Source organism: Pongo pygmaeus, chromosome 3 (assembly GCF_028885625.2).
Source record: "Pongo pygmaeus isolate AG05252 chromosome 3, NHGRI_mPonPyg2-v2.0_pri, whole genome shotgun sequence".
Taxonomy (NCBI): domain Eukaryota; kingdom Metazoa; phylum Chordata; class Mammalia; order Primates; family Hominidae; genus Pongo; species Pongo pygmaeus.
Window position 1 is genome coordinate 160,567,234 of NC_072376.2, and position 25,356 is coordinate 160,592,589.

At 40.0% G+C, this 25,356-nt stretch overlaps 1 protein-coding gene across 4 annotated transcripts in view; it reads right to left on the minus strand.

Annotated features, from left to right (window-relative positions):
- PRMT9 (protein arginine methyltransferase 9) overlaps positions 1-21,282 on the minus strand; it is a 46,041-nt gene extending 24,759 nt beyond the window's left edge. Inside the window, exons 1-6 of one of the 4 annotated variants that reach the window (XR_010126151.1) lie at positions 20,857-21,246; positions 17,382-17,530; positions 10,719-10,955; positions 10,039-10,206; positions 7,731-7,833; positions 5,643-5,749 (exon numbers count right to left, since the gene is read on the minus strand). Coding sequence is in view for 3 of the 4 variants with exons in the window: in XM_054486399.1 (XP_054342374.1) it covers positions 5,643-5,749; positions 7,731-7,833; positions 10,039-10,206; positions 10,719-10,955; positions 17,382-17,530; positions 20,857-21,045 (953 nt within the window). In the remaining variant the exon portion in view is untranslated. Of the gene's footprint in view, positions 1-5,642; positions 5,750-7,730; positions 7,834-9,045; positions 9,999-10,038; positions 10,207-10,718; positions 10,956-17,381; positions 17,531-20,856 lie in introns of those variants that run through there. The other 3 variants (XM_054486399.1, XM_063664169.1, XM_054486398.2) reach the window with 3 other exon arrangements.
- Positions 21,283-25,356: the final 4,074 nt, after the last annotated feature.

The window sequence follows — 25,356 nt, forward strand, 5'->3', positions numbered from 1 at the left end:
TAGGAGAATTTGCCTTTATAAAATTTCAAAAGTTCAAATAATCTACTTTTACAGATTACTACACTCTTAAAAGATGAATCAGCAAATGGAACTACTAATGATTTTTTTTTTTTTTTTTTTGAGACAGAGTCTTGCTCTGTTGCCCAGGCTGGAGTGCAGTGGCACAATCTCGGCTCACTGCAAGCTCAGCCTCCCAGGTTCACGCCATTCTCCTGCCTCAACCTCCCGAGTGGCTGGGACTACAGGCGCCTGCCACCATGCCTGGCTACTTTTTTGTATTATTAGTAGAGATGGGGTTTCACCGTGTTAGCCAGGATGGTCTCGATCTCCTGGCCTCATGATCCGCCCACCTCAGCCTCCCAAAGTGCTGGGATTACAGGCGTGAACCACCGCGCCCGGCCTACTATGATTTTAATAACTCAAAATTAAAAGTCACAAGTTGAAACAAAAAAGATGTGACAATTTTTTGTGTGTGAGACAAGGTCTCATGCTGTCGCCCAGGCTGGAGTACAAAGGTGTGATCTTGGCTCACTGCAACAACCTCCATCTACCAGGCTCAAGCAATTCTCCTATCTCTGCTTCCTGAGTAGCTGGGACTACAGGTGCATGCCACCACGCCCAGCTAATTTTTGTATTTTTTATAGAGACAGGGTTTCGCCGTGTTGCCCAGGCTGCTGTCAAACTCCTGAGCTCAGGCGATCCGCCCACCTTGGCCTCCCAAAGTGCTGGTATTACAGGCGTGAGCCACTGCGCCCAGCCAGACAATTTCTTGCTAATGTATTATAAACTACGTGAATATATATTGTCAAAACTTCAAGCCATATGGTAAAAAGTCCACCTTCACAGTACTCATCCTCTCATTTCTTCACTGTTAAAAGTTTAATGTGTATCCTTCCATACCTTTTTTTAATATTTGTATATAACACTCTATTTGTACATAATTGAAACATTCTGTATCATTTTTGAGTAGGTTGTATTCATCATGCCTATTTATCTCTCAAAAGATACTTGTGTATCTTTATTAAAAATGAGAATATTCTCTTAATCACAGCAATCAAATTCAGTATTATCTAACCTACAGTTCATATTCTGTATTTGTCAACTGAATCAAAAATCAATAATGCAGGCAGGGCACGTGGCTCATGCCTGTAATCCAAGCACTTTAGGAGGCTAAGGCAGAAGGATCCCTTGAGTCCAGGAGTTCAACACAGCAAGACAGCAAGACCCTGTCTCTATAAAACTTTAAAAACTTAACCAGACATAGTGGTGCTTATGTGCTTATGCTTGCAGCTCTTCAGGAGGCTGAAGTGGGAGGATCACTTGAGCTTGGGCGGTCAAGACTGCCGTGAGCCATGACTGAGCCACTGCCCTCCAACCAGGGCAACACAGCAGGATCAAAATGTATATATATAGTTTTTTTCCCCAATACAGGTCATAGTTTCAATTTAGCTGTCCTGTCTCTTTAACCTCCTTTCATCTTAAACAGTTTTTCATCTTTGCTTTGTCTCTCATGTCACTGACATTTTTTAAGAAGGTAAGCCAATTGTTTTACAGAATGGTCCCAACTAAGGTTTGTCCAAGGTTTTCTCACAATTAGATTGTAGGCTGTACATTTTGGATGTGGTACTATATAAGCAATGCATCCTCAAAGCATCGAATCTGGAGGAATCTTGATGTTAGCTTTAATCACTTGGTTAAGATGTTGTGTGGTCACCAGGGCCCGTCGGGGGATATGGGCAAGGGGAGGGAGAGCATTAGGACAAATACCTAATGCATGCGGGGCTTAAAACCTAGATGATGGGTTGATAGGTGCAGCAAACCACCATGGCACATGTATACCTATGTAACAAACCTGCATGTTCTGCACATGTATCCCAGAACTTAAAGTAAAATTAAATTAAATTAAATTTTTTAAAAAAACAGGCCAGGCACAGTGGCTCACGCCTGTAATCCCAGCACGTGGGGAGGCTGAGGCAAGTTGATCACCTGAGGTCGGGAGTTCGAGACCAACCTGGCCAACATGATGAAACGCCTCTCTACTAAAAAAAAATACAAAAAATCAGCTGGGCATGGTGGCAGGCATGCCTGTAATCCCAGCTACTTGGGAGGCTGAGGCAGGGGAATCACTTGAACATGGGAGGCGGAGGTTGCAGTGAGCCAAGATCGTGCCACTGCACTCCAGCCTGGGAAACAAGAGTGAAACTCTGTCTAAACAAACAAGCAAAAAAAAGATGTTGTGTGGCTTCTTCCCTATATACTTACAATCTTTCCTTTTGTAGTAATTTGAAAGATACTTTGAAACTATATAAATGCCCTGATCCTCATCAGATTTCCCTCCATTGATTTAGCATCCATTCATGATTCTTGCCTTCCAAAAAGTAATTCTGCCTCATTTTTTCTATACTATTAGTTGGCATTTACTGTAAGGATGAGCTGTACTTTTATCCCCATTTATGCATTTATTAATCTGCTTAAGATACATAGAAATTCAGGGATTCTTATTCAGTGGGTTTTAGTCCATTAGGACCCTTATTTATTTTGGTGATTAAATTGTCCCAGATTTGGCCAGTGGCAGAGTCTGCAAGCATGCTGATGTGTCCTTTTGCTCCCCTTTCCCCCACCAAATCCCTTTTTGAGCACTTCCTCACTTTCTAATACAAGATGTCCCAGAATCATATTGAATCTATTCCACCCCAGTACTGGAATCAGCCATTGCTCCAAGAAGCTATAGTTCCTTTTGGTGAGAAATGGTATTTAAAAACCAAGATCTGGGTTCTAGGTATGCTCACTGCTCCTAAGATTATGCCTTGTCTTTCTCACTTAACAGTATACCATAAACTTCTTTCCTTGTCTATACATGTACCTTAACCATTTTTTTGCATAATACTACATTAGGTGACTGTTACATCATAATTTATTGAAATACTTTCTTATTAATATAAACATTCAGATAATTTGTTTGCTTTGATTTTTCCAATCACAGTATTACAGTGAACATCCTTGTACACACATCACTGCACACATGTATGAGTATTTATCAGGATAGATTCCCAGACACGGAAATGCTAGATCAAGGACTACAAACATCTTTAGTGTTGCTAGAAAAGGCCAAATCAAGCTACTAAAATATTGCACCAACAGTGTATAAATTTTCCCTAAACCTATGAGAAAATAAGATATCAAACAACTTTAATGTGCTAACATAAGCAGTAAGAAAATGTTATCCCATTGGTTTTAATTTCCATTTCTCTGATTAATAGACAATTATATTCATGCTTTGTTATAAAAGTTGCAAATATTTATCTCAGTCTGTCACTTGTTTTTTAACTTTATAGTATCCTTCACCAGATAGATTTTTTTCAACTGTTTTAAAATGTGGTCACATTTGTCAATGTTCTGTGGCTTCTGGGCCCTACTCTGTGTTTTGCTTCGGAAGGTCTCCATCAAATAGATTTTTTGACGCTCAGATGTTTAACTCACCCAGAATTAAAAGTAGGGATCTAACTTTTTTCCCCAAATGAAGCACACCATTTCCATTTCCTGAATAGTTTATCTCTTCCCCAATGATCTGAAATATCACACCTGTATCATATACTACATCCATATAAATTCAAAGGTCTGCACCTAGATTCTTTATTGTGCTCCACTGATGTATTTGTCTTTCTGCATCAATACATTACTGTTTTTTATTCTAGGTTTTTATACCTAATAAGGCAAGTTTCAGTTTCCTTGGATATTCTTAAACATTTGCTTATTGAGAAGAGCATTAAATTCAGTGGATTAGGTGCCAAATGGCAATTTTTATATAATCATTTATAAATGTTTCTACCAGGTAAAACAGTAGCACTCACATGTACTTTGTCAACACCTTTCTTCATAGTCCTCAACCCATAATGCTGAACTTTGTTTAAATAAAAAAAAAAAAAAAAAAAGATATTGGCCTCATGCATCCAGGCCTACACCTATTCAATCAAATTGTAAACACTTTGTATTTTTACAAAAGCTCCTATGGTGCTTCTACTGTAGTCAGGCACTCATTTGCTAAATAAGTGAGTCAATAATGAAGTTATTCTTTTTCAAAATGTAGATACCAGCCATTTAATTTCTACTTTGCTTAGACAAACAAAATTAGTGGTCTCCTAAAGAGGAACTATTGAGGGAAGGAGTCCAGCCATGTTACAGCAAGAAATCTCAGCAAGACACAACCTAGCTTTTCTGGTGGGCAATGCAGTAAGAAATCCCTACAGCCTTAAAACTGTACATGTTCTTTAACTCAGTAATTCCTTATTAAGGAATTTATCCTAAGAAAATAATAGAAACAAGTCCACAAAGACATAAGTGCAAAGATGTTTATCCTAATTCTTAAAAGCAGAAAAGTGGAAGCAATCCAAAAATTCTAAACTCCAATAACTACAACACCAAGAAGTTGATTTTTAAAAGTCATGAACCAAATCTATTACATGAAAAGGCTCACAAAGGAAAAGCAAATATATTTACTGAGTTTTTAAACAAAATTAAATTTACACACACCTACATTTACTTACATAGAACTAATATTCAACCAGTACATTCTAATTCAGTCAATCTGCTAATTAAGTCCACTGTCTGGTTAGTGCCCTGTGTCCTACCAATCTCTAAACATTTTTACTATCTCCCTGTAACATACAAAGAAAAAGAGTAAAGGAATATATAACAAAGATGAAAAGTAGTTACTTACTGGTGAGGGGTTCACAGTGGTTTTCATTTTTTTCAAACCACTTATCAGTATGTCCTAAAATATTTATATGCTACATTTACGATTAAGTTATTGGTAGAAGCTTAGAAAGATCCTAAATTCCATCCAGCCCAACTACAAATCATTATAGTATTAGTGAAATTACTAAGAAAAGGGAAATTGAATTAAAACCAAAATTAATTTTCACAGTGGAATCTTTCATTCCAACTTCACCTAAAATCAGTCAGAACTTAATATTTTTCTACATGAATATATCACAACTACAGAGTCCTAAGTTGTATCAAAATTAATTTTCCATTTAAAAAAAAAAACTGGCTTTAACCATGAAGTTTCATTTAAAATAGGCAAAAAAAAAAAAAAAAAAGAATAAGACCAGTGTAAGCAGCATGAATTTAAAGGTCACAAAACTACAAATCCTCACCCAAATACACATTCACTAACTAACCTCTGTAATATTCTCTTTACAATTACTATTTTTCAATATTTACTATTTAAATAGTCACTTACTGATATGGTTTGACTCTGTGTCTCCACCCAAATCTCATCTCAAATTGTAATCCCCACATGTTGAGGGAGGGAAGTGACTGGATTATGAGAACGGTTTCCTCCACGCTGTTCTCATGATAGGGAGTGAATTCTCACAAGATCTGATGGTTTTACAAATGGTAGTTTTTCCTACACTCACCCACGTGGTCTCGCGCTCTCTCTCTCTCTGCCCGCCCCCCGCCTCCTCAACAACCTGCCTGCTGCCATGTAAGACATGCCTGCTTCCCCTTCTGCCATGTTTGTAAGTTTCCTGAGGCCTCCTCAGCATTCAGAACTGAGTCATTTAAATCTCTTTCCTTTATAAATTACCCAATCTTGGGAGGTTCTTTATAGCAGTGTGAAAATGGACTAATACACTTACCTATGATGTCTTCTTATCTCTGCACATTCTACTGCCATCCCAAATATAACAGCACTTGCTGGTATAACTTTCCCATACTGTTCAGAATTACCACTTTCACCTTTGGTCTAAAAAAAATAACAATAAGAATTACATTATCACATGTATGTAAAAATATGTGTGCATAATGATAAGCTATGAAAATATAATTTTAAAAACCTAAAAAGACAATAAGTAAGGATAAAGTAAGTTAAAGATTTTTTTTCTTCCTTAAAAAATATTTTTGGACTGGGCACTGTAGCTCACGCCTGTAATCCCAGCACTTTAGGAGGCCGAGGCAGGCGGATCACGAGGTCAGGAGATTGAGACCATCCTGGCTAACACGGTGAAACCCCATCTCTACTAAAAATACAAAAAATTAGCTGGGCGTGGTGGCACGCGCCTGTAGTCCCAGCTACTTGCGAGGCTGAGGCAGGAGAATCGCTTGAACCCGGGAGGCAGAGGCTGCAGTGAGCCGAGATCACGCCACTGCACTCCAGCCTGGGGCTACAGAGCAAGACTCCAACTCAAAAAAAAAAAAAAAAAAGTATTTTTGGCCAGACCTGGCAGCTCACACCTGCAATTCCAGCACTTTGGAAAGCCAAGGAGAGAGGACCACTCGAGGCCAGGAGTTTGAGACCAGCCTAGACAACAGGGCAAGACCCTGTCTCTACAGAAAAAAAAATTTTTTTTAATTAGCCGAGTGTGGTGACATTGTGAGGCTGAGGTGGGAGGGCCACTTGAGCCCGGGAGTTTGAGGCTGCAGTAAGCTAAAAAACGTGCCACTGTGCTCCCACCTGGGCAAGAGAGTGAGACCCCATTTCAAAAAAACAGAATAAGTATTTTCATTGCTATATATGTATGAATATATATTTTTTTTTCTCACAATACAAATGCAAAGGATACAAGAAAAGAGGGAGGATGGGAGGGGGAAAGGACTGTAAGTCTGCATAGAAAAAAAGACTTGGGTATGACTTTGATCAAGAAATCAGTATCAATACCTACTTAAAAAACAAATTGCTTGGCCAGGAGCGGTGGCTCACACCTGCAATCCCAGCACTTTGGGAGACCAAGGCAGGTGGATCACTTGAGGCCAGGAGTTCAAGACCAGCCAGGCCAACATGGTGAAACCCTGTCGCTACTTCAAAAAAATAAAAAATTGCTCTTTTCAACCTTTAACTAGCAATTTTAAATCCAAATCATTTTCTGTTAATATTGAATTTTTATTACATATTAAAATCCTTTCATTGATAACACATATCATATAAACCAAATCAATGATTTGTGGGCTACAATAGAGGATTTCAATGCAAAATATAATTTGGCAATTATAATAGTCCTGTCCAAGCCATAGCCTGGGTTCAACAGGTACCTGAAAACAGTACCAAACCAGCTGTTACTATACTCTCTTCTGATAATTTGCCAAAATTCTAGGCAGTGAAGTCTGTAAGACTGAAAGTACCTCCGTTTTTTAACCCTACTCAAGAATTCCATAGTCAGTCCCTCCATAAAGTAATCTCAATTCCTATGAATTCTTCCCTGGAGTATTTTTGCCTGTATATCTCATTCAGGCACATAATTATACATTGAATCATGTTGTTAGTAAATGTTTTTATGTTGTTTTGTTTTGTTTGAGACGGAGTTTCGCTCTTGTTGCCCAGGCTGGAGTGCAATGGCGTGACCTCAGCTCACTGCAACCTCCACCTCCCGGGTTCAAGCGATTCTCCTGCCTCAGCCTCCCAAGTAGCTGGGATTACAGGCATGCGCCACCACACCCGGCTAATTTTGTATTTTTAGTAGAGATGGGGTTTCTCCATGTTGGTAAGGCTGGTCTCGAACTCCCGACCTCAGGTGATCCACCCACCTCCAAAGTGCTGGGATTACAGGCATGAGCCACCACGCCCGGCCAGTAAAAGTTTTTTGCATAGATTTCTTTCCAACCATGCAGTATGTACACCTTGGCAATGGAAAATGTATTTCATATTGCTTTCTAAATATACTAAGGATTCAATAAATCTCTGATGAAATAATGAATTCTTAATCAGTTTTAAGTATTTTCATACTGCTTACCTTTGGCTGTAAAAGTAAATGCTCCCATGCATGAATCAAACTCTCCACAATTCCTTCTCCAAATAAACCTGCATCGACAGTTTCTGTTACAACTAGGGACACTCTATAGAATGATTTTTTAAAGATATATGTAAGTAAAATATCATGCTATTATATAAAGATGTCAAAGCTGAGAGGAGAAAGGAAGAGTATATTATAGAAACAGTCCATATGTAAAATATCCTAATACATTTCATTTTTAAGATCTACTACTGAATCTTGAGGAACTTTACTCAAATGTTCCTTAAGCTCCTTTGTTCTCCACTGGCTCCTTCTCCTTGGTTTGGAAGATGGAGGGTGGGGGGAGGTGGGGAATGACAACTTTCGCTTGGCCTTGTTCCCTCTCCAGGTTATTTTTTCATTGCCTACATCTTTAAGAGTGGTTCATACCCATTACCTCTATCAGTCTCTTCCTTAATGCCAAGCAAGAAGATTTCCATCTCCAACAGTCTATAAAAATATTATCTACCATCAATAACTCCCTACTTATCAAAATGAATCCTCTTTCTCAGTTATCATTTTTATCTCCAAATAACACTGATTGCAGGAGAGCCCTCCCTCTCAAAATCTATCTCTACCTTCTATGACACTGCATCATCCATGTTTGCCTCCTATATGTTGACTGTGCCTCTCTTATCACTTCTCTTGCTTTACCCACTGCCTGAGTCTTAGAAAAAGCCTAGTCCACAGAACTCTGCTCTTCTGTCCATTCTTTCTCTAGAAAATTTTACTCAAAGACATACAAAAATAGTTTCTCCCTTCTCTGAACTCCTTCAGCATTTATTGCCAGTATCACTCATTTATGTATTTAGAAGATAAGAAAAGTTTCATGAATATTCTTTATCTTCCTATCTACATTGTAAGTGCCTTGAGGGTAAGAATGACTTTGGTATCCTCCACAGTGCCTAAACCCAACATCTTATATACAGAAAATATCCAGTATTTATGATTGCATACACTTAGAATGTGAAAGGTGTTTCAAATCATCTAGTCCAATACCTTGAGGTCTAGACATTTGCTTAAGGTCAAAATAAATTAATAATAGTCCAATCTGGAATCCATAGCTCCTGGTTCAAAACCAATAGATCTTTCTACAACATTATCTGTGAGAAAAATATAGATTAAATTAAGGTAACTTTGATTCATGCTGACTCACGTCCCTCTCAAAATTCATATTGAAGCCCTTAACCCCGAAACTGACTATACTGGAGAAGGCAAGGCCATGTAAAGACACAACAAGAAAGCAGAATCTGCAATCCAGGAAGAGAATCCTCACAAGAAACCAAACTTGCCAACACCTTGATCGTGGTCTTCCAGCCTCCAGAACTGTGAGAAAATAAATGCCTATTGTTAAAGCTACCCAGTCTGTGGCATTTCGTTATGGCAGCCCAAGTGGAACAAGACAATTGAGGACAGTGTTTTAGTGTTTTTTTCTATAAAATGGGTATGACATTTGCCTTAATCTAATAGGAATTTTTTCATGAGAATAAATATAGAGACGATTGAAAAGTGTAGGTACTATGTTAACACAAATACTATTATATATATGGAAGAAGACTTTTTAAAGTCATAGTTGATATAAGGCACAAAAACATCTTTCAATACAAACTGAATTGAAGTAAGACTGGAAGATAAACCCAGAAGAGATAGGTAAAGTAAGTGCTACATAAAGAAAACTTTGTCTCTAAAATGACTAGTGTGGAACCAGATCATTTTCAAATTCCTTCTAGCTCTAAAATTCCATCACCCTTGTGATATGGATCAGAGTGAGAAAACATACTAAAAAGCCAAGACTTATATGACTGATATTCAAATCATTTAAAGGGCCCATGCCAAAATATACTGACAGCTGACATCTCCAAAGCTTTCATTTTAAACAAGTATATTAACACAAAATGTGATAAGTCCATTGAATCTGAACTGCTTATGTTTTCTTTTTAAGTACAACTTTTAAGCAGTTATTGACCACACAGGATGAATTATCCATTTTTACAAATGAGAACACTGAAATTAACAAAGGTAAAGTAACTTGCTAAGATCAAGTTTATTTGATCCCTTGCCACAAATTTTTCTCAAGATCTTTAAATATTTTTAATAAAGCATATAATTTTATTTAAATATGTATTATAATAAACTATCCCATCCTATATCCGTATCTTTACAAAATAAGGGTTTTGTAGCATTTTGTTTGGACTAAAAGCTAGAAATATTTCTTAGTTTTTTAAAAATAGAGAAGTATAAACACTAAAATTAGTTTACACGGTAATACCTTTCGGGAATATGTTTTGGAATCTCTATGTCAAGTGACTTCATATGTAAGAGTTTGATCCCTGCTTCCATCTTGTTTGCTGCCACAACATCACAGGCAAGTTCATACATGGTCTTGGATAACTCACAGGCATACACGGAATGTGCTCCAGCTTTTTTAGCAAACATGCTACAAGAGAAAAAAGTGCTCCATCAAGAAAAAATAATCCACTGTATTTTCTCAAATTTTAAGGAAATGATGATGCTAAAATGTGGGGTTTTTCCTTTTATTCTTTAACACAACCATTACTCATTCTGCATTAAAAAATAAACTAATATTCTTGTCTAGAAACAAATCATACAATAAACTATGGGATCTACTCTATTAAGACACAACTGGCATTGTATCTTTAATGAATACTAATGGGCTTTAACTTAGACAACTAGATTCCATCAGAATGTTAACATAAAAAAGACTCTTAAATTCATTATTCAAAATTTCAATAATCCCAAATTTTTCTTAGCAGTTATGTCCAGTTCTTGATAAAAGTTATAGTAAAAAACATAATAGTTACATAAATAAACCTAACAAGATTATAAGAAATACTTTTAAATTCCAATGTTAAATTTTCTATATCTGGCAAAATCTTTAATTTACATTAGACTACATGTACATATCATTAAAATGCCATTACTACCAACCTTAGTATTCCAGTTCCTGCTCCAATGTCCAAAACACTTTTGGACCCCAAACAAACTGCCTTTTCGATTGCTGCATTATAAATCGTATTCCTCTTGGTGTCATTAAGCATGATAAAGTGCCAGCGTTCCACCAACCAGTTTGCAACACGATAAAAATTCTCCTTTGCATCACTGAAATCAGGGTTTAGCTTCACTGCTTTATGAAAATACCCAGCTGCTTCATCCCTAAAGCCCATTCTAGAGTAAAAAATGACAAAGACAAAATATATTCAACTATATGCTACCAACTGCAGTACCTTTGTTTATGCCACTCACTCGGCCTGGGAATTCCATGCCAGCACCCCAAATCCTGCCAATCCAAGTGCTACCTCTTTTGGGAAGCTGTCTGTGAGGACTGCAAGCCTCAGTATTTCTTTCTTTTCTGAACCACTACATTTACATATTCCGGGAGACAAACAAGCACCTGACTATAAATTACTGTTATACTAATGTATAGCAGAAGCTCTCACAGTCATCCTCCATTTAGCCAACTCCATTCCCTCTGTACAACACACTAATGCCTATGGCTTAGTAGGCTCCTCTTTGGGGGGGCCAGCATGTCTTTTGTCTCAGCAACTGAGTTGAATAGTCATCAAGAGTCAGCTGTATTTGCTGCCAGATCAGTTTATGTCAGTTGTACTTGTTATTATAATTACATATTTTAATTAAATATTACACTAAGTAAATAAATATCACCGCAGAAAGGGAACCATTGTGCCTACAGACACTAAGCTAAATAAATGCTCTGGAAGAAAATCAAAGGCAAGTCACTTAAAATTAAGTACTATTTAATTATATGGGAGCAAATAAAAAATAAAAGGAGAAAAAAAACCTATCCAACCCTCTAGAACAGTGCTTCTCAAACTATCTGTAATGAAGAACCTCTCCTCCCTTTTTTTCTTAATTTTTTATTTTTAAGACTAGTCAAGTGCAATACTGAGAAGGAGAGAATCTTCCCTTTCTTAAACATCTAATTGTTTGCAGACCGATATAGCTGTATTGCACATAATTCATATGGAGCTCACGTAATATCAGATTTCAGCAGCACCCAAACTGATCTATATACTCTCTTCTGCATTAGAGTTTCCTAACCATATGCTTGGATTTACAGCAATGTCAAGTTGCTATACCCATTTCCAAACACTTACTCTCAATTTCTATACTTACCTATCATTAACCAGTAATCTGTGGGTGAGCACCAATGTGTGGACCACACATTGAACAGAACTGAGCTAGTAGAACCCTCTTCATTCATAGTTCTTCATAAGTACCTTTAAGCATTTTGTCAAGTTTAGCGAAACGTTTTTTTCCTTTTTTTTGAGACGGAGTTTCGTTCTTGTTGCCCAGGCTGGAGTGCAATGGCACGATCTCGGCTCACTGCAACCTCTGCCTCCCAGGTTCAAGAGATTCTCCTGCCTCAGCCTCCCAAGTAGCTGGGATTACAGGAATGCACCACCATGTCCAGCTAATTTTGTATTTTTAGTAGAGATGGGGTTTCTCCATGTTAGTCAGGCTGGTTGCAAACTCCCGACCTCAGGTGATTCACCCACCTCGGCCTCCCAAAGTGCTGAGGTTACAGGCGTGAGCCACCATGCCCGGCTAGAGAAACTTAATCATACTATTCATTCCAGGTATGGTTTAAGCAAAAAAGACATTCTAGAAGTCCAAACAGGGGACTGCACTCTAACAAAAAGCAATGGTCCTAGTCAAATAAAAGACACTCATGATTTAGGTGAAAATGTCAATGTTTTCGGTTAATATATGTTATTTTATCTTGAAGGTAGAACTATCTTGTTCTTATTTGCAACTACCACTGTACATAGTATAGTACCATGTACATTGTATGTAATCATTATTTGTTGTGAGACTAACTCAGCAATGGGTATTAAACACACCCCTAATAATTTCCTGGGTTTGTGCTTCCCTTAGGTTTGATATTTAATACATTACCAATTTCCTTAAACTGAAATTCTAATCTAAAAAATATATAATCTACTCCATTAAAGCATATCTCATTGAAAGACCCAATATGTATCACTGGTATGTAGTATCAGATGCCAGAATGCCCTTTTTCTTTTAACTAGGAAAAACATTATCTTCTTGATTAGCAATTTAAATACATTTTGTTTAAATCTGATGCTACTGGACTAACAAAAGGTTGTGAAGTTGAGACACTCCAGACACATTTTATTACACAAATAAGTGTCAGGAGAAGCAGCTATCATTTACTTTGGAAATGTTTTTCTCCTGGAACAGATTCTTTTGGTGGGGAGTAAATGATACGCTATTTTTGATGAGAAAAGGAGTATAGAACAAAAACCCCAAGAACCATTCTAAGTCAAGAACAAAGGTAAATTCTATAGCAAAAGCCACATTCACACTACCCCGAATTCTGAACTGCTACAGTCCAAATTAGAAATTTTGCTTAGTTACATCTCCCCAAAGCAAACTAATACCAAGTATTTTTTGTCTCAATGACTGGTAACTGCTCAGACTAATGTCCTACAACAACAGGTCACCAAAAGTTACAATCTGCCAAAAGTATGTAGAGTTCCACTTTTCTGTTAAATTGAGTTTATCCTGAAACATAAGTCTTGGAATGTTATGATCACCATATGTGTATAATCTGGAAATATAATTGAGTAACTCTCATTATATAAAGAACAAAGGAAAACTTTAGAAAATATAGATTTTTTAAACTAATTTGAGGAGATTACTCATAAAAAAGATTTTTAAAAATCTTTTAAAACAAATTTCATTTAGGTGGAAAGAGGTTGCTAATTTGTAGAAAATGGATGCTGTAGCTGATCAGGTTAGCTGTTAACATGAACAAGTAACCCTCAGTTAATTATCTGCCTTATTTTTCTACTTATTAACATACTCTACAATTAAAAACTATCAAATATTTGTTTTTTAAAGGAGAATTCATTGTCACTCCCTAGGCCATGTTAATTAAGACTGTCAAAATGCCTTGCAGTTACATTACTGAGACAAGCTAATAAAGTTTGGCAAAGTGTTTCTTATATAGAACTTTTCATTGAATAAAACTTAATACAACTTGGCTGGGCGTCGTAGCTCATGTCTTTGGGCGCCACTTTGGGAGGCCGAGGTGGGTGGATCACTAGAGGTCAGGAGGTCGAGACCAGCCTGGGCAACATGGTGAAACCCCATCTCTACTAAAAATACAAAAATTAGCCGGGCGTGGTAGCATGTGCCTGTAATTCCAGCTACTCCGGAGGCTGAGGCATGAAAATTGCTTGAACCTGGGAGGCAGAGGTGGCAGTGAGCTGAGATCCTGCCACTGCACTCCAGCCTGGGTGACAAAGCAAGACTCCATCTCAAAAAAAAAAAAAAAAAAAAAAAACTTAAATAACCAAATAAGGAAAAGAATGGTACTAGAGAACAATTACTGAACATGTAAAGGGATCTTTCTATGTAAAATAGGACATTATAATCATATTTCCTAAACAAGAATTCTCCCATTATTTTGTACAAGGCAGTGAAATTAGATGTATTAAAACAAACCCAAAACAAAAATTTTTTGTTTTCACCAGTTTTTCCTAATTATAAAGTTTCTATGGAGAGTACACAAAAATTCCAAAGAAAAAAAAGGCTGTTCTATGAAAAAGTTACATGTCATTTACAAAAACACGTATGTATACATAAAAAATTCACTACTATTTTGTTTATATTTTCAATTTATTAAGCAGCCTCAACAGAAAGTCATTCTGTCTTGACAGGTAGATTTTTTTTGTTTGTTTGTTTTGAGATGGAATCTCGCTCTGTCACCCAGGCTGGAGTGCAGTTGCGCAATTTTGGCTCACTGCAACCTCCACCTCCCAGGTTCAAGCGATTTTCCTACCTCAACCTCTCGAGTAGCTGGGACTACAGATGCGTGCCACCACACCGGGCTACTTTTTTTTTTTTTTTTTAAGTAGAAACAGGGTTTCACTGTGTTGGCCAGGCTGGTCTTGAACTCCTGACCTCAACTGATCTGCCTGCTTTGGCCTCCCAAAGTGCTGGGAATACAGGCATGAGCCACCATGCCCGACCTAGAATTTTTTCAAATAAACAATTGTTAACAAAAAATTCTACACATCAAATCTCAAAATTTTTTCTGAGGAGAGACAAACGATTCAAAATTGTAATAAATATTCATACAACTTATTGTGAATGACCATATAAAGAGTTTACATTAATTATCAGAGGAGTACATTTGTCAGGTTAATGATCCATGTTCTTCTTAAAAGTTATTTATAAAATATTATTTCTCCACACTGAAAAAAAAAGCATAATAATGAGTTGATTGCTGTATTAATTTAATGTCTTAAAACTGTACAGAGTACACACACTGCATTCCCAGAGCCCTAGCCCCGCACAGTCTAGTGAGCCACGCAAGGGCCCCACGGGCACCAGAGACAAAGGTAGCAGATTGATTGTTAACAGCTAATGAACTCAAGATATGTTTAATAAGAGAAATTCTGTGGTCACTTAGGAATTTTGTAGTTCATTATTCATAATATTAAGGGTTTTTTTAGCTAGATGTGATTTGAGGGAAAGAGAAAGCAATTAGTGAGGAAATGCATGAAAAATACCTAAAAGGAACACTTAAAATGAGATTCATTAACTAAATTCCTAGGAATGTGAGCAATTGTCACTTTCAAACTTGGCAGAACCATGCTGAGTCCCCATTACTCTGAAATGTTCAAACTCAGAAGTAATGTTAACCATCTATTTTATTTCCTGTACTTTCACAGAATTCTTCATACACATGTACTAGTATGCAGAAACAGTTAACATAGCAGGCCTGACTGCCATCCTTTGAAAGTCCTGATTACAAAACTGTCCCTTGGCTGGCATCTGGGAATTTGGATTTGGGGAGGTTTCTCACTATCCTAACTGGTAGTGTTCCTAAACTGATTATACAAACAATGTGGTTTATGCTCAACAGCTGACCTGCTTTTCTTCTGGGAATCTAGGATTTTAGTATATGCCAGGCAGAGGGTACCTAAGTGTCCAGCTCCCAGTAGAAACCCTGGGCACTGAGCCTCTAATGAGTTTCCCTGGTTGGCAACATTTCACGTGTATTGTCATAACTCACCATGGGAATGAAGTGCATCCTGTGTGACTTCACTGAAAAAGGAACTTTGGAGGCTTGCACCTGGTTTTCCTTTACACTTTGCCCCATACACATTTACCCTTTGCAAATTTTGCTTTGTATCCATTCACAGTAATACACAAGAGCCATGACTAGGACTATATGGTGAGGCCTGTGAGCCCTTCCAGCAAATCAGCAAATCTGGGAGTGGTTCCAAGACTCCCACCATGTAAGTTATCAACTTATTGCCAAATTCACCCTTTTTTGCCTGCTCTGTGAAAAATGTATCTGGCCCTTTAATATTCTCCCACCAGTTGGCACAAGGGTAAGCTTTGTTGGTAAAAAGTGCGGAGAGGCCGGGTGCGGTGGCTCAAGTCTGTAATCCCAGTGCTTTGGGAGGCCGAGGCCAGAGGATCGCTTGAGCCCAGGAGTTCCAGACCAGCTTGGGCAACAACATGGCAAAATCCTGTCTCTACAAAAAAGACAAAAAATTAGCCAGGTGTGGTGGCATGTACTGCAATTCCAGCTACTGGAGTGCAGGTGGGGGGGCTGCTGAGGTGGGAAGATCACCGGAGCCTGGGAGGTCAAGGTTGCCATGAGCCATGATGGTGCTACTGCACTCCAACCTGAGCGACACAGTGACACACTGTCTCAAAAAAAAAAAGTGCTGGAGGCCAGGCGCAGTGGCTCACACCTGTAATCCCAGCACTTTGGGAGGCTGAGGCGGGTGGATCGCTTGAGGTCAGGAGTTCGAGACCAGCCTGGCCAACATGCTGAAACCCTGTCTCTACTAAAAATACAAAAATTAGCCAGGTGGGGTGGCAGGCGCCTGTAATGCCAGCTTCTCAGGAGGCTGAGGAACGAGAATCACTTGAACCCAGAAGATGGAGGTTGCAGTGAGCTGAGATCACGCCACTTCACTCCAGCCTAGGCTACAAAGTGAGACTCTGCCAAAAAAAAAAAAAAGTGCTGGAGAGACACTGTAGGAAGAAAGAGTTTTGCTTCCTGCTTAGGGCTTCTCTAGCACCAAGCTCCTGAAATGCACGGCAGCTAGCAGCATCCAAGGGTCAGCAGCTTCCCCAAGGCTTCTTACCCTACTACATGGTTTTGTAATGGAGTACCTCTGATGAGATACTTCCCCATGAGGCTTTCTCTGGCATCGCAAGAGGCAAAACTACACCCAAGTCCAGAAAACAGATTTACAAGAAGTTCCCTGGCAAGGCACTACAGTCACTTTTCTGCCATCCTGAGAATCATAGCTGTGCCCTCTCCAATAAGGTGTGGCACTCAGCCCAGTGAGGGGAACTCTTCCTTGGCTATTCTATCTTACTCCTGGGGCAGTGGCTATTATGCAGTATATTACAAAATATTAAAACTGCTATGATATTATATATCTGCTATTCTTTTCAGTTCTCCTTAATAATTCTCCATATTAAACTTTCCCTGTTAAAATTACTGTATGATTTATCCCTATCCAGACTAATACAGAATAATTCTTAACAAGTAATACTAAAATCACTACAAACCTGAAGAGATGCTCCCCCATACTATTGCAAATCACTTCATCATCAGGAAACAGTTCCAAGGCCTGCTCATAGCAACCAAGTAAGTCTTGTATCCTATTGAGAGCATCAAGCTCTTCAGCCCATCTGAAAAGTGTGTACTGAAAAGTTTCCTTTATAAATAAGAAAAAAATTATGAATTAGTCAGTAACATAAAAGATGAAAGAATATACAACATTAGTTGAAGATTCCAAGCAATAGAACTCAATCACTATTGAATGATCACCTTAAATTTCATTTAACTTTAGTAAGCACTGTTTTCTGAACAAGTGCACAAATGAATGAATTTTACCACTTACATCGCAATAATAAGCAGAATTAGTCTGACCACTCTCTAAACTCCCCCCATTCTTAGCTGCTGTATCACATTCTCCTTATTCTCCAACTGCCTCATTTTTGTGGGCTCCTGTGTTTTTGGAGTTTGTCCTTGGCCCTCTTCTTTTTTCTCTCATCCATCCCTAACGCATTTATTATCACCCATGTGTTAATGGATGCTACATTTACATCTCTAGTCAAGACCTTCTCTTCTGAGCCTCAGATTCATAGATTCAGCTTCCTATTAGTCATTTCAACCAGGCAATGGATCTCCAGCCATTGCAAATGTAGTCCAACTCAAATATTTCCTGAACAATCCTTGTGCAAAGAACTGAGGCAACATAAATCTTGTTCTTATCCTCACAGGGCCCTATAGAGAGAAATTTAATTTTGGAAAAGTTCAAAATGTTCTAAACTGAACTCATCATACTCCTCTGACACAGGCTATAAGATTAAGACACCACTCAACCTCAAATCACAAAGTCACCTTATAATGGTACCTTAACTCCACATACACTGTTTCAAACCTAGCCAATGCTCTCTCAATATCTTTAAATCTGTTACCTCCTCTCCATTCCCACAGTTACAATCTAATCTGGCCCTTGTAACCACTTGCTGGACTACAGCAACAGCCTTAACGCTGTCACTCTAATTCCAATCACATCTCCCTCCATCCATTCTCCATGCTGCAACACTGTGGAAAGAGGGAAAGCTTTAGTCATTAAAACATTTTAAATCATCTTCACATATTTTATACAAAAGCGTTGATACTTGGAACTGAATCTTGAGGGAGTTTACTAGAGAGACAAGGATAAGAAAGGAGATTCTGGCCGGGCATGATGGCTCACACCTATAATCCCAGCCCTTTGGGAGGCCATGGCAGGCAGATCACCTGAGGTCAGGAGTTCGAGACCAGACTGGCCAATATGGTGAAACCCATCTCTACTAAAAATATAAAAATTAGCCAAGCATGGTGGCAAACACCTATAATCCCTGCTACTCGGGAGGCTGAGGCAGGAGAATTGCTTGAACCCGGGAGGTGGAGGTTGCAGTGAACCAAGATCGCACCACTGCATTCCAGCCTGAGTGATACAGTGAGACTCTATCAAAAAAAAAAAAAAAAAATCCCACGCAGTTTATATGAAATCGATCAGAGGGTCTACAGATAAGTGGCTTGGTGTGGCTGGAGTTTGGGTATGGGGAATAGAGTAGCAGGCGATGAGCATTTTACAGGGGGCCCATACAAATAAACACAGACTTTGTTCGGCAGGAAACAGACTAGTTGCTTACCCTACTGAATTTCAGGCATTGCACTACAAATTTTAAATATACTTTTTTATCTTTTCTTTTTGAGACGGAGTCATACTCTGTCACCCAGGCTGGAGTGCAGTGGCACAATCTGGACTCACTGCAACCTCCGACTCCCAAGTTCAAGCGATTCTTCTGCGTCAGCCTCCTGAGTAGCTGGGACTACAGGCACATGCCACCACGCCCAGCTAATTTTTTAATTTTTTTTTTTTTTTTCCTTTGAGACAGAGTTTCGCTCTTGTTGCCCAGGCTGGAGTGCAATGGCACGATCTCGGCTCACCGCAACCTCTGCCTCCCAGGTTCAAGCAATTCTCCTGCCTCAGCCTCTCGAGTAGCTGGGATTACAGGCATGCACCACCACACCCGGCTAATTTTGTACTTTTAATAGAGACGGGGTTTCTCCATGTTGAGGCTGGTCTCGAACTCCTGACCTCAGGTGATCCGCCCGCCTCTGCCTCCCAAAGTGCCGGGATTACAGGCGTGAGCCACTGCGCCCGGCCTAATTTTTTAATTTTTAGTAGAGACAGGATTTCACCATATTGGCCAGGCTGGTCTCGAACTCCTGACCTTGTGATCCACCTGCCTCCGCCTCCCAAAGTGCTGGGATTACAGGCATGAGCCAGCACACCCAGTCTAAATATACTTTTAATACCCAGTAAACATTTTTAAGAGAGGCTGTGTCCCTGTTTCACAGAAGAGGAAACTAAGAAACAAGTAACTGAGGAAAGATCACTTAAGTTGATCCATTTTTCTATTGCTGCCTACCAAGAGAAGCAAACTGTATCTCAACATATCATCTCCTCCAGTAGGCCAGCTGGTCCTGAAATTTACAGTGAGTTTACATGAACTACAAACATCTAGACGCTACTGATATTTAGTGGGTACAGATCAACGATGCTGCCAAACATACTGCAATGTATAGGACATCTCCCCTACCCCATAACAAAGAATTATCCCATTCAAAATGTCAATAGTGCTGAGGTTGACAAACCCTCAGTCTAAATGAAGCAAAGTAATTGCAAATTTAAGTTAAATCATTTTTCGTAACTTAGATTCTAAAAGTACTTCAAAAAAGAACAGCATTTCAACAGAGTAATTGTTGCAAATAATCCAATAATTGAAGTTTAAAGAATGCATCATTAAATGATAATCACTTTAGGCTAATTACACACTTTATTCAACTAGAGGCCCACTATATTCCTACTACACACAATATAACAAATCCAAAAGCCCTTAAGCCAGGGCATGCTTAAATTAGATATAAGGAGAAGAGGATCACGTGAAACCTCATTTCCAGTTCGAGGGCCTTTAGAATTTTAAACGAGATGAAAGTTTTGAAACTGAGAAATGACAACATTTGACTTTTGTTGCAAAAAGCTAGCTATGTTGACACAGACCGCAGGAGAGAGCTCAGTTGAGAGCCGACTGCAACAGCTGGCAGATGACTGAAGCGCGAACCAGGGTAGTAAAGGGGAGGATGGTGAAAACTGGTAAGATTCTGGACATATTTCGAAGGTGAAGACGGCAGGATTTTCCTCTGGGCTGGTCGTAGGTGTGAATAAACGAAAGGTGTCAAGGGTGAACAGTAAATATTAATAACAACCACCCAACCAAGCATCCTAGCCCCTCTGCTTTTTTTTTTTTTAATTTTTTTTTTTTTTACGAGGACGTTGGATCGGCCAGCAAGTGAGAAAAAAAAGGCCCTAAATATTAACAGCAACCACCCAGCCACGCACCCTAGCTCTTGCGCTTTTTTTTTTTTTTTTTTTTCCGAGGACGTTGGATCTGCCAGCAAGTGAGAAAAAAGGACCCTCACCTTCACGTCGTCTTTCAGCTCCGGCGCCAGGCTGAGCACAAGGAGGTAGTGGGCATAGGCAGTGCCGAAGTCCTGGACGCCCAGACAGTGCTCTGCGCTCTGCAAGGACCGCGACACCAGCTCGTCCCGGCCGGCTGCCCCAGCGCCACCCCCGGCGTCTCGGCGGGACCTGGGCCGCGAGTTCGACATGGCAGTCACCACTTGTATGGCCAAAGGGAAGATATTTTGTAAACGGAATTAGAAAACTCTCTCGATGCTACACTTCCAGGGACCAGACCAGTGCTCATAAAACAGTACAGCAAAGTTACCCTCCGCCGCGGATGAACTCGCCAACCCCAGCCCAGGCGGAAGCTCCGCCCAGTCCTGGCTCCGCCGGCCGCGCAGACCGTGACGCACACCCCACTATTGCGGACCTGGCCAGCGGCGCACGCTACGCGAACGTCAGCGCGCCCGACGTGGGTACGTCACTGCCGCCCATTCACGCAGGAGAGACCACTGTGCGTGAGCATAGGAAAAAGTCTGTGGCAGGACCTGTCCGGTCTCGCGCCCTTTTTTTCCCCGGCTGAAAGCAGAGCTTTCTCTCCCTCTTGCACTCCGGGAGTGTGTGGCTTTCGACTGCAAGACCCTGTTGTACAGACCCAGGCAGCGCGAAGCGCCACCTGCTCATGAGGGACGGTCAAGCATTTGTGATGATGCTTAAGACATTTTGGATCGTGATGCACAAAATTTCAAGACCTGAGAGAACCTGGAGATAACAAAAGCATCTCAGACGTGGTAGAGGAAATGCTTTCATAGGCATTTCAAATCATTCTCACAAAACCTGGCTAGGTGGACCTTTGGATCACACTTGTCTTAATGATGGCAAACGTGATATCCTGAGAAGTGATTTGCTCAAGGTCACACAACCAGCTAGTGGCATAGGCATGGTTCAAATCCAAGTTCCCTGGCCACCCATCTGTTCAGTTATAAGATGAGCTTAGGGGTTATTTCACTGTTCCGTGTCTTATTTCACTGTTCCGTGTCTTATCACTGTATAGTGTTTACATTAATACAAAGTTTTTCCACATTCAAGTATGGCCTCTAAGATACAGATTCGAAACTCAAAGGGAGGGGAGCATAGTTATTACAGCTGAAAAGTTATTTTTGTCCCCATTTTCAAATACATTAATGGAGAATATCTTAAATCGAGCATTTTGCATATCAAACTAATACATTTTGAGGGCTCCTCTAATTCTCAAAAACACGTCATGCATTTTTGCCTTCTCTTCTGATCCAATTATCTGAACTACCCTTTTTTCTGAGCACTCGCCTGTGTAAATCCTAATCAGTTTTTCAGGTTCCAGTTCACTAGATTGTGAGCTATTCTTAATCACTTTTGTGACCTTTGCACCTAGCGGATTATGATGCAAAGTAAGGACTTTGATTTTTTTCTTCTTTCTTTTTCTTTTCTTTTTTTTATTTTTTTATTTTTTGAGACAAAGTCTCACTCTGTCGCCAGGCTGGAGTGCAGTGGTGCGATCTCGGCTCACTGCAACCTCTACCTCCCAAGTTCAAGCGATTCTCCTGCCTCAGCCTCCCGAGTAGTTGGGACTACAGGCAAGCGCCACCACGCCAAGCTAATTTTTGTATTTTTAGTAGAGACAGGGTTTCACCATGTTGGCCAGGATGGTGATTTTTGTTTAATTTAATGCAAAGGGCCGGCGCGGTGGCTCACGCCTGTAATCCCAGCACTTTAGGAGGCCAAGGCGGGCAGATCACTTGAGATCGGGGGAGCCTGGCCAACGTGTGAAGCCCTGTCTCTACTGAAAAAAAAATATACAAAAATTAGCCGGGCATGGTGGTGGGCATCTGTAATCCCAGCTACTCGGGAGGTTGAGGCAGGAGAATCGCTTGAGCCTGGGAGGCAGAGGTTGCAGTTAGCCAAGATCGTGGCATTGCACTCCAGTCTGGGCGCTAAGAGTGAAACTCAATGTCAAAAATAACAATAATAATAATAATTTAATGCAAAGTATATCCCCACTCCTAGGTTTTGCGCGTAGACTTTTCCGACTATTCATGTTCCTATTTCTCTCCTATCCTTAATTGCTGCTTTCTGTGCAAAACAAATTAGGACTTAATGGATGATGTTTTCTTAACGAAACTGAAACGTCTAAGGCTAAGTAAGGCCTTTCTATTCCTAGTAGGAATCAACAGAACATGAAAGGGCCATCAGACTTCTTTAAAAAGAGCATTCAAGACCAAGCTTGGTCCTTTCTATCCCATCCAATCAGCATTCCTTAAGATTGTTTATTTTTAAAAGGCCTATTAAAGCTACCTTTCCTACTTTAGTCACAAGAGCACTATAACCATCAAATGAGATAATACATATAGAAACATTTTATATCTGATATACATATAGAGTTCATGTTATTCATTGTTACCATTATCTAGAATCATTTAAAAATTATCTGGACAGCTGGGCGTGGTGGCTCACGCCTGTAATCCCAGCACTTTGGGAGGCCGAGGTGGGCAGATCACGAGGTCAGGAGATCGAGACCATTCTGGCTAACACGGTGAAACCCCGCTACTAATAAAAATACAAAAATTAGCTGGACGTGGTGGCGGGCACCTGTAGTCCCAGCTACTCGGGAGGCTGAGGCAGGAGAATGGCGTGAACCCGGGAGGCTGAGCTTGCTGTGAGCCAAGGTTGCGCCACTGCACTCTGGCCTGGGCAACAGAGCGACACTCCGTCTCAAAATAAATAAATAAATAATCTGGATTATTAAAATAAAAATTAGGTTACTAACACCTGTAGGCATTTGATCAAAAGTGTATGCACCCATATCCTTTAAGAGTCAAATGTAGTTGGCTGAAACCTCTTTCCAGAAAGCAGAAAGAAACCTCCCAGTCTTTCACTGCAGAGAAGTGGATTGGAGATGTATCATTGAAACATCATCCTTCCAGTCATCTCTGTGAGTCCCTGCTTCAGCTGAATTACTTCACTTTACAAATTATCTTGTACTCCGGGGCATGCTTTCTGCTTCCACAGAGGAATTTCTTTAATTTTGTTTTGCTCCATTTTGTTTTTTGGTCTGTTTGGTTCATTGAGATAACCTGAGCACCTAAAACACCTAGACTGCATGAAACATTTCTACCAAGTCTGTGGAGGACAAGAGATGGAGGAGGGACTTGGCAGGAAGTGGAGAGAGGGTAGAAAAGATATGAAAGGGCCGGGCGCGGTGGCTCAGGCCTGTAATCACAGCACTTTGGGAGGCCGAGGCGGGTGGATCACGAGGTCAGGAGATCGAGACCACACTGGCTAACACGGTGAAACCTCGTCTCTACTAAAAAATACAAAAAATTAGCCAGGCGTGGTGGCAGGCGCCTGTAGTCCCAGCTACTCAGGAGGCTGAGGCAAGAGAATGGCGTGAACCGGGGAGGCGGAGCTTGCAGTGAGCTGAGATCCTGCCACTGCACGCCAGCCTGGGCGACAGAGAGAGACTCTGTCTCAAAAAAAAAAAAAGAAAAAAAGAAAAGATATGAAAGAAGCCAACTTCATCATCACCACTAGAGTATCAACATGTGGGCAGTGACTGTCACTAAAAAGGTGTGAGTAATGCTTTCTGGCCCTTGTGAACTACTTCAAATAACTTTGTGAACTACCAGGTTTCACTGAGATAAAATATGATTAAGCTAGAGAAGGAGCAGATTATTTGCATTTCTTTTTTTTTCTTCTTCTTCTTTTTTTTTTTTTTTTTTTTGAGACGGAGTTTCATTCTTGTTGCCCAGGCTGGAGTGCAATGGTGTGATCTCAGCTCACTGCAACCTCCGCCTCCTGGGTTCAAGCGATTCTCCTCCCTCAGCCTTCCGAGTAGATGGGATTACAGGCATGCACCACCACGCCCGGCTAATTTTGTATTTTTAGTAGAGACAGGGTTTCTCCATGTTGGTCAGGCTGATCTCGAGCTCCTGACCTCAGGTGATCCGCCCGCCTCAGCCTCCCAAAGTGCTGGGATTACAGGCATGAGCCACTGTGCCCGGCCAATTATTTGCATTTTTTGGTGGTTTATCTATAACTTCAAGACTTTCTGTACATAGATAGGTCATTTGAAAAAATGGAATGATACAAATAACATGGAACAGCTGGTCACCTTAAGAAACTGGAATTGGCAACAGCCCTTCATGCTAAAAACTCTCAATAAATTAGGTATTGATGGGACGTATCTCAAAATAATAAGAGCTATTTATGACAAACCCACAGCCAATATCATACTGAATGGGCAAAAACTGGAAGCATTCCCTTTGAAAACTGGCACAAGACAGGGATGCCCTCTCTCACCACTCCTATTCAACATAGTGTTGGAAGTTCTGGCCAGGGCAATCAGGCAGGAGAAAGAAATAAAGGGTATTCAGTTAGGAAAAGAAGAAGTCAAATCGTCCCTGTTTGCAGATGACATGATTGTATATGTAGAAAACCCCATCGTCTCAGCCCAAAATCTCCTTAAGCTGATAAGCAACTTC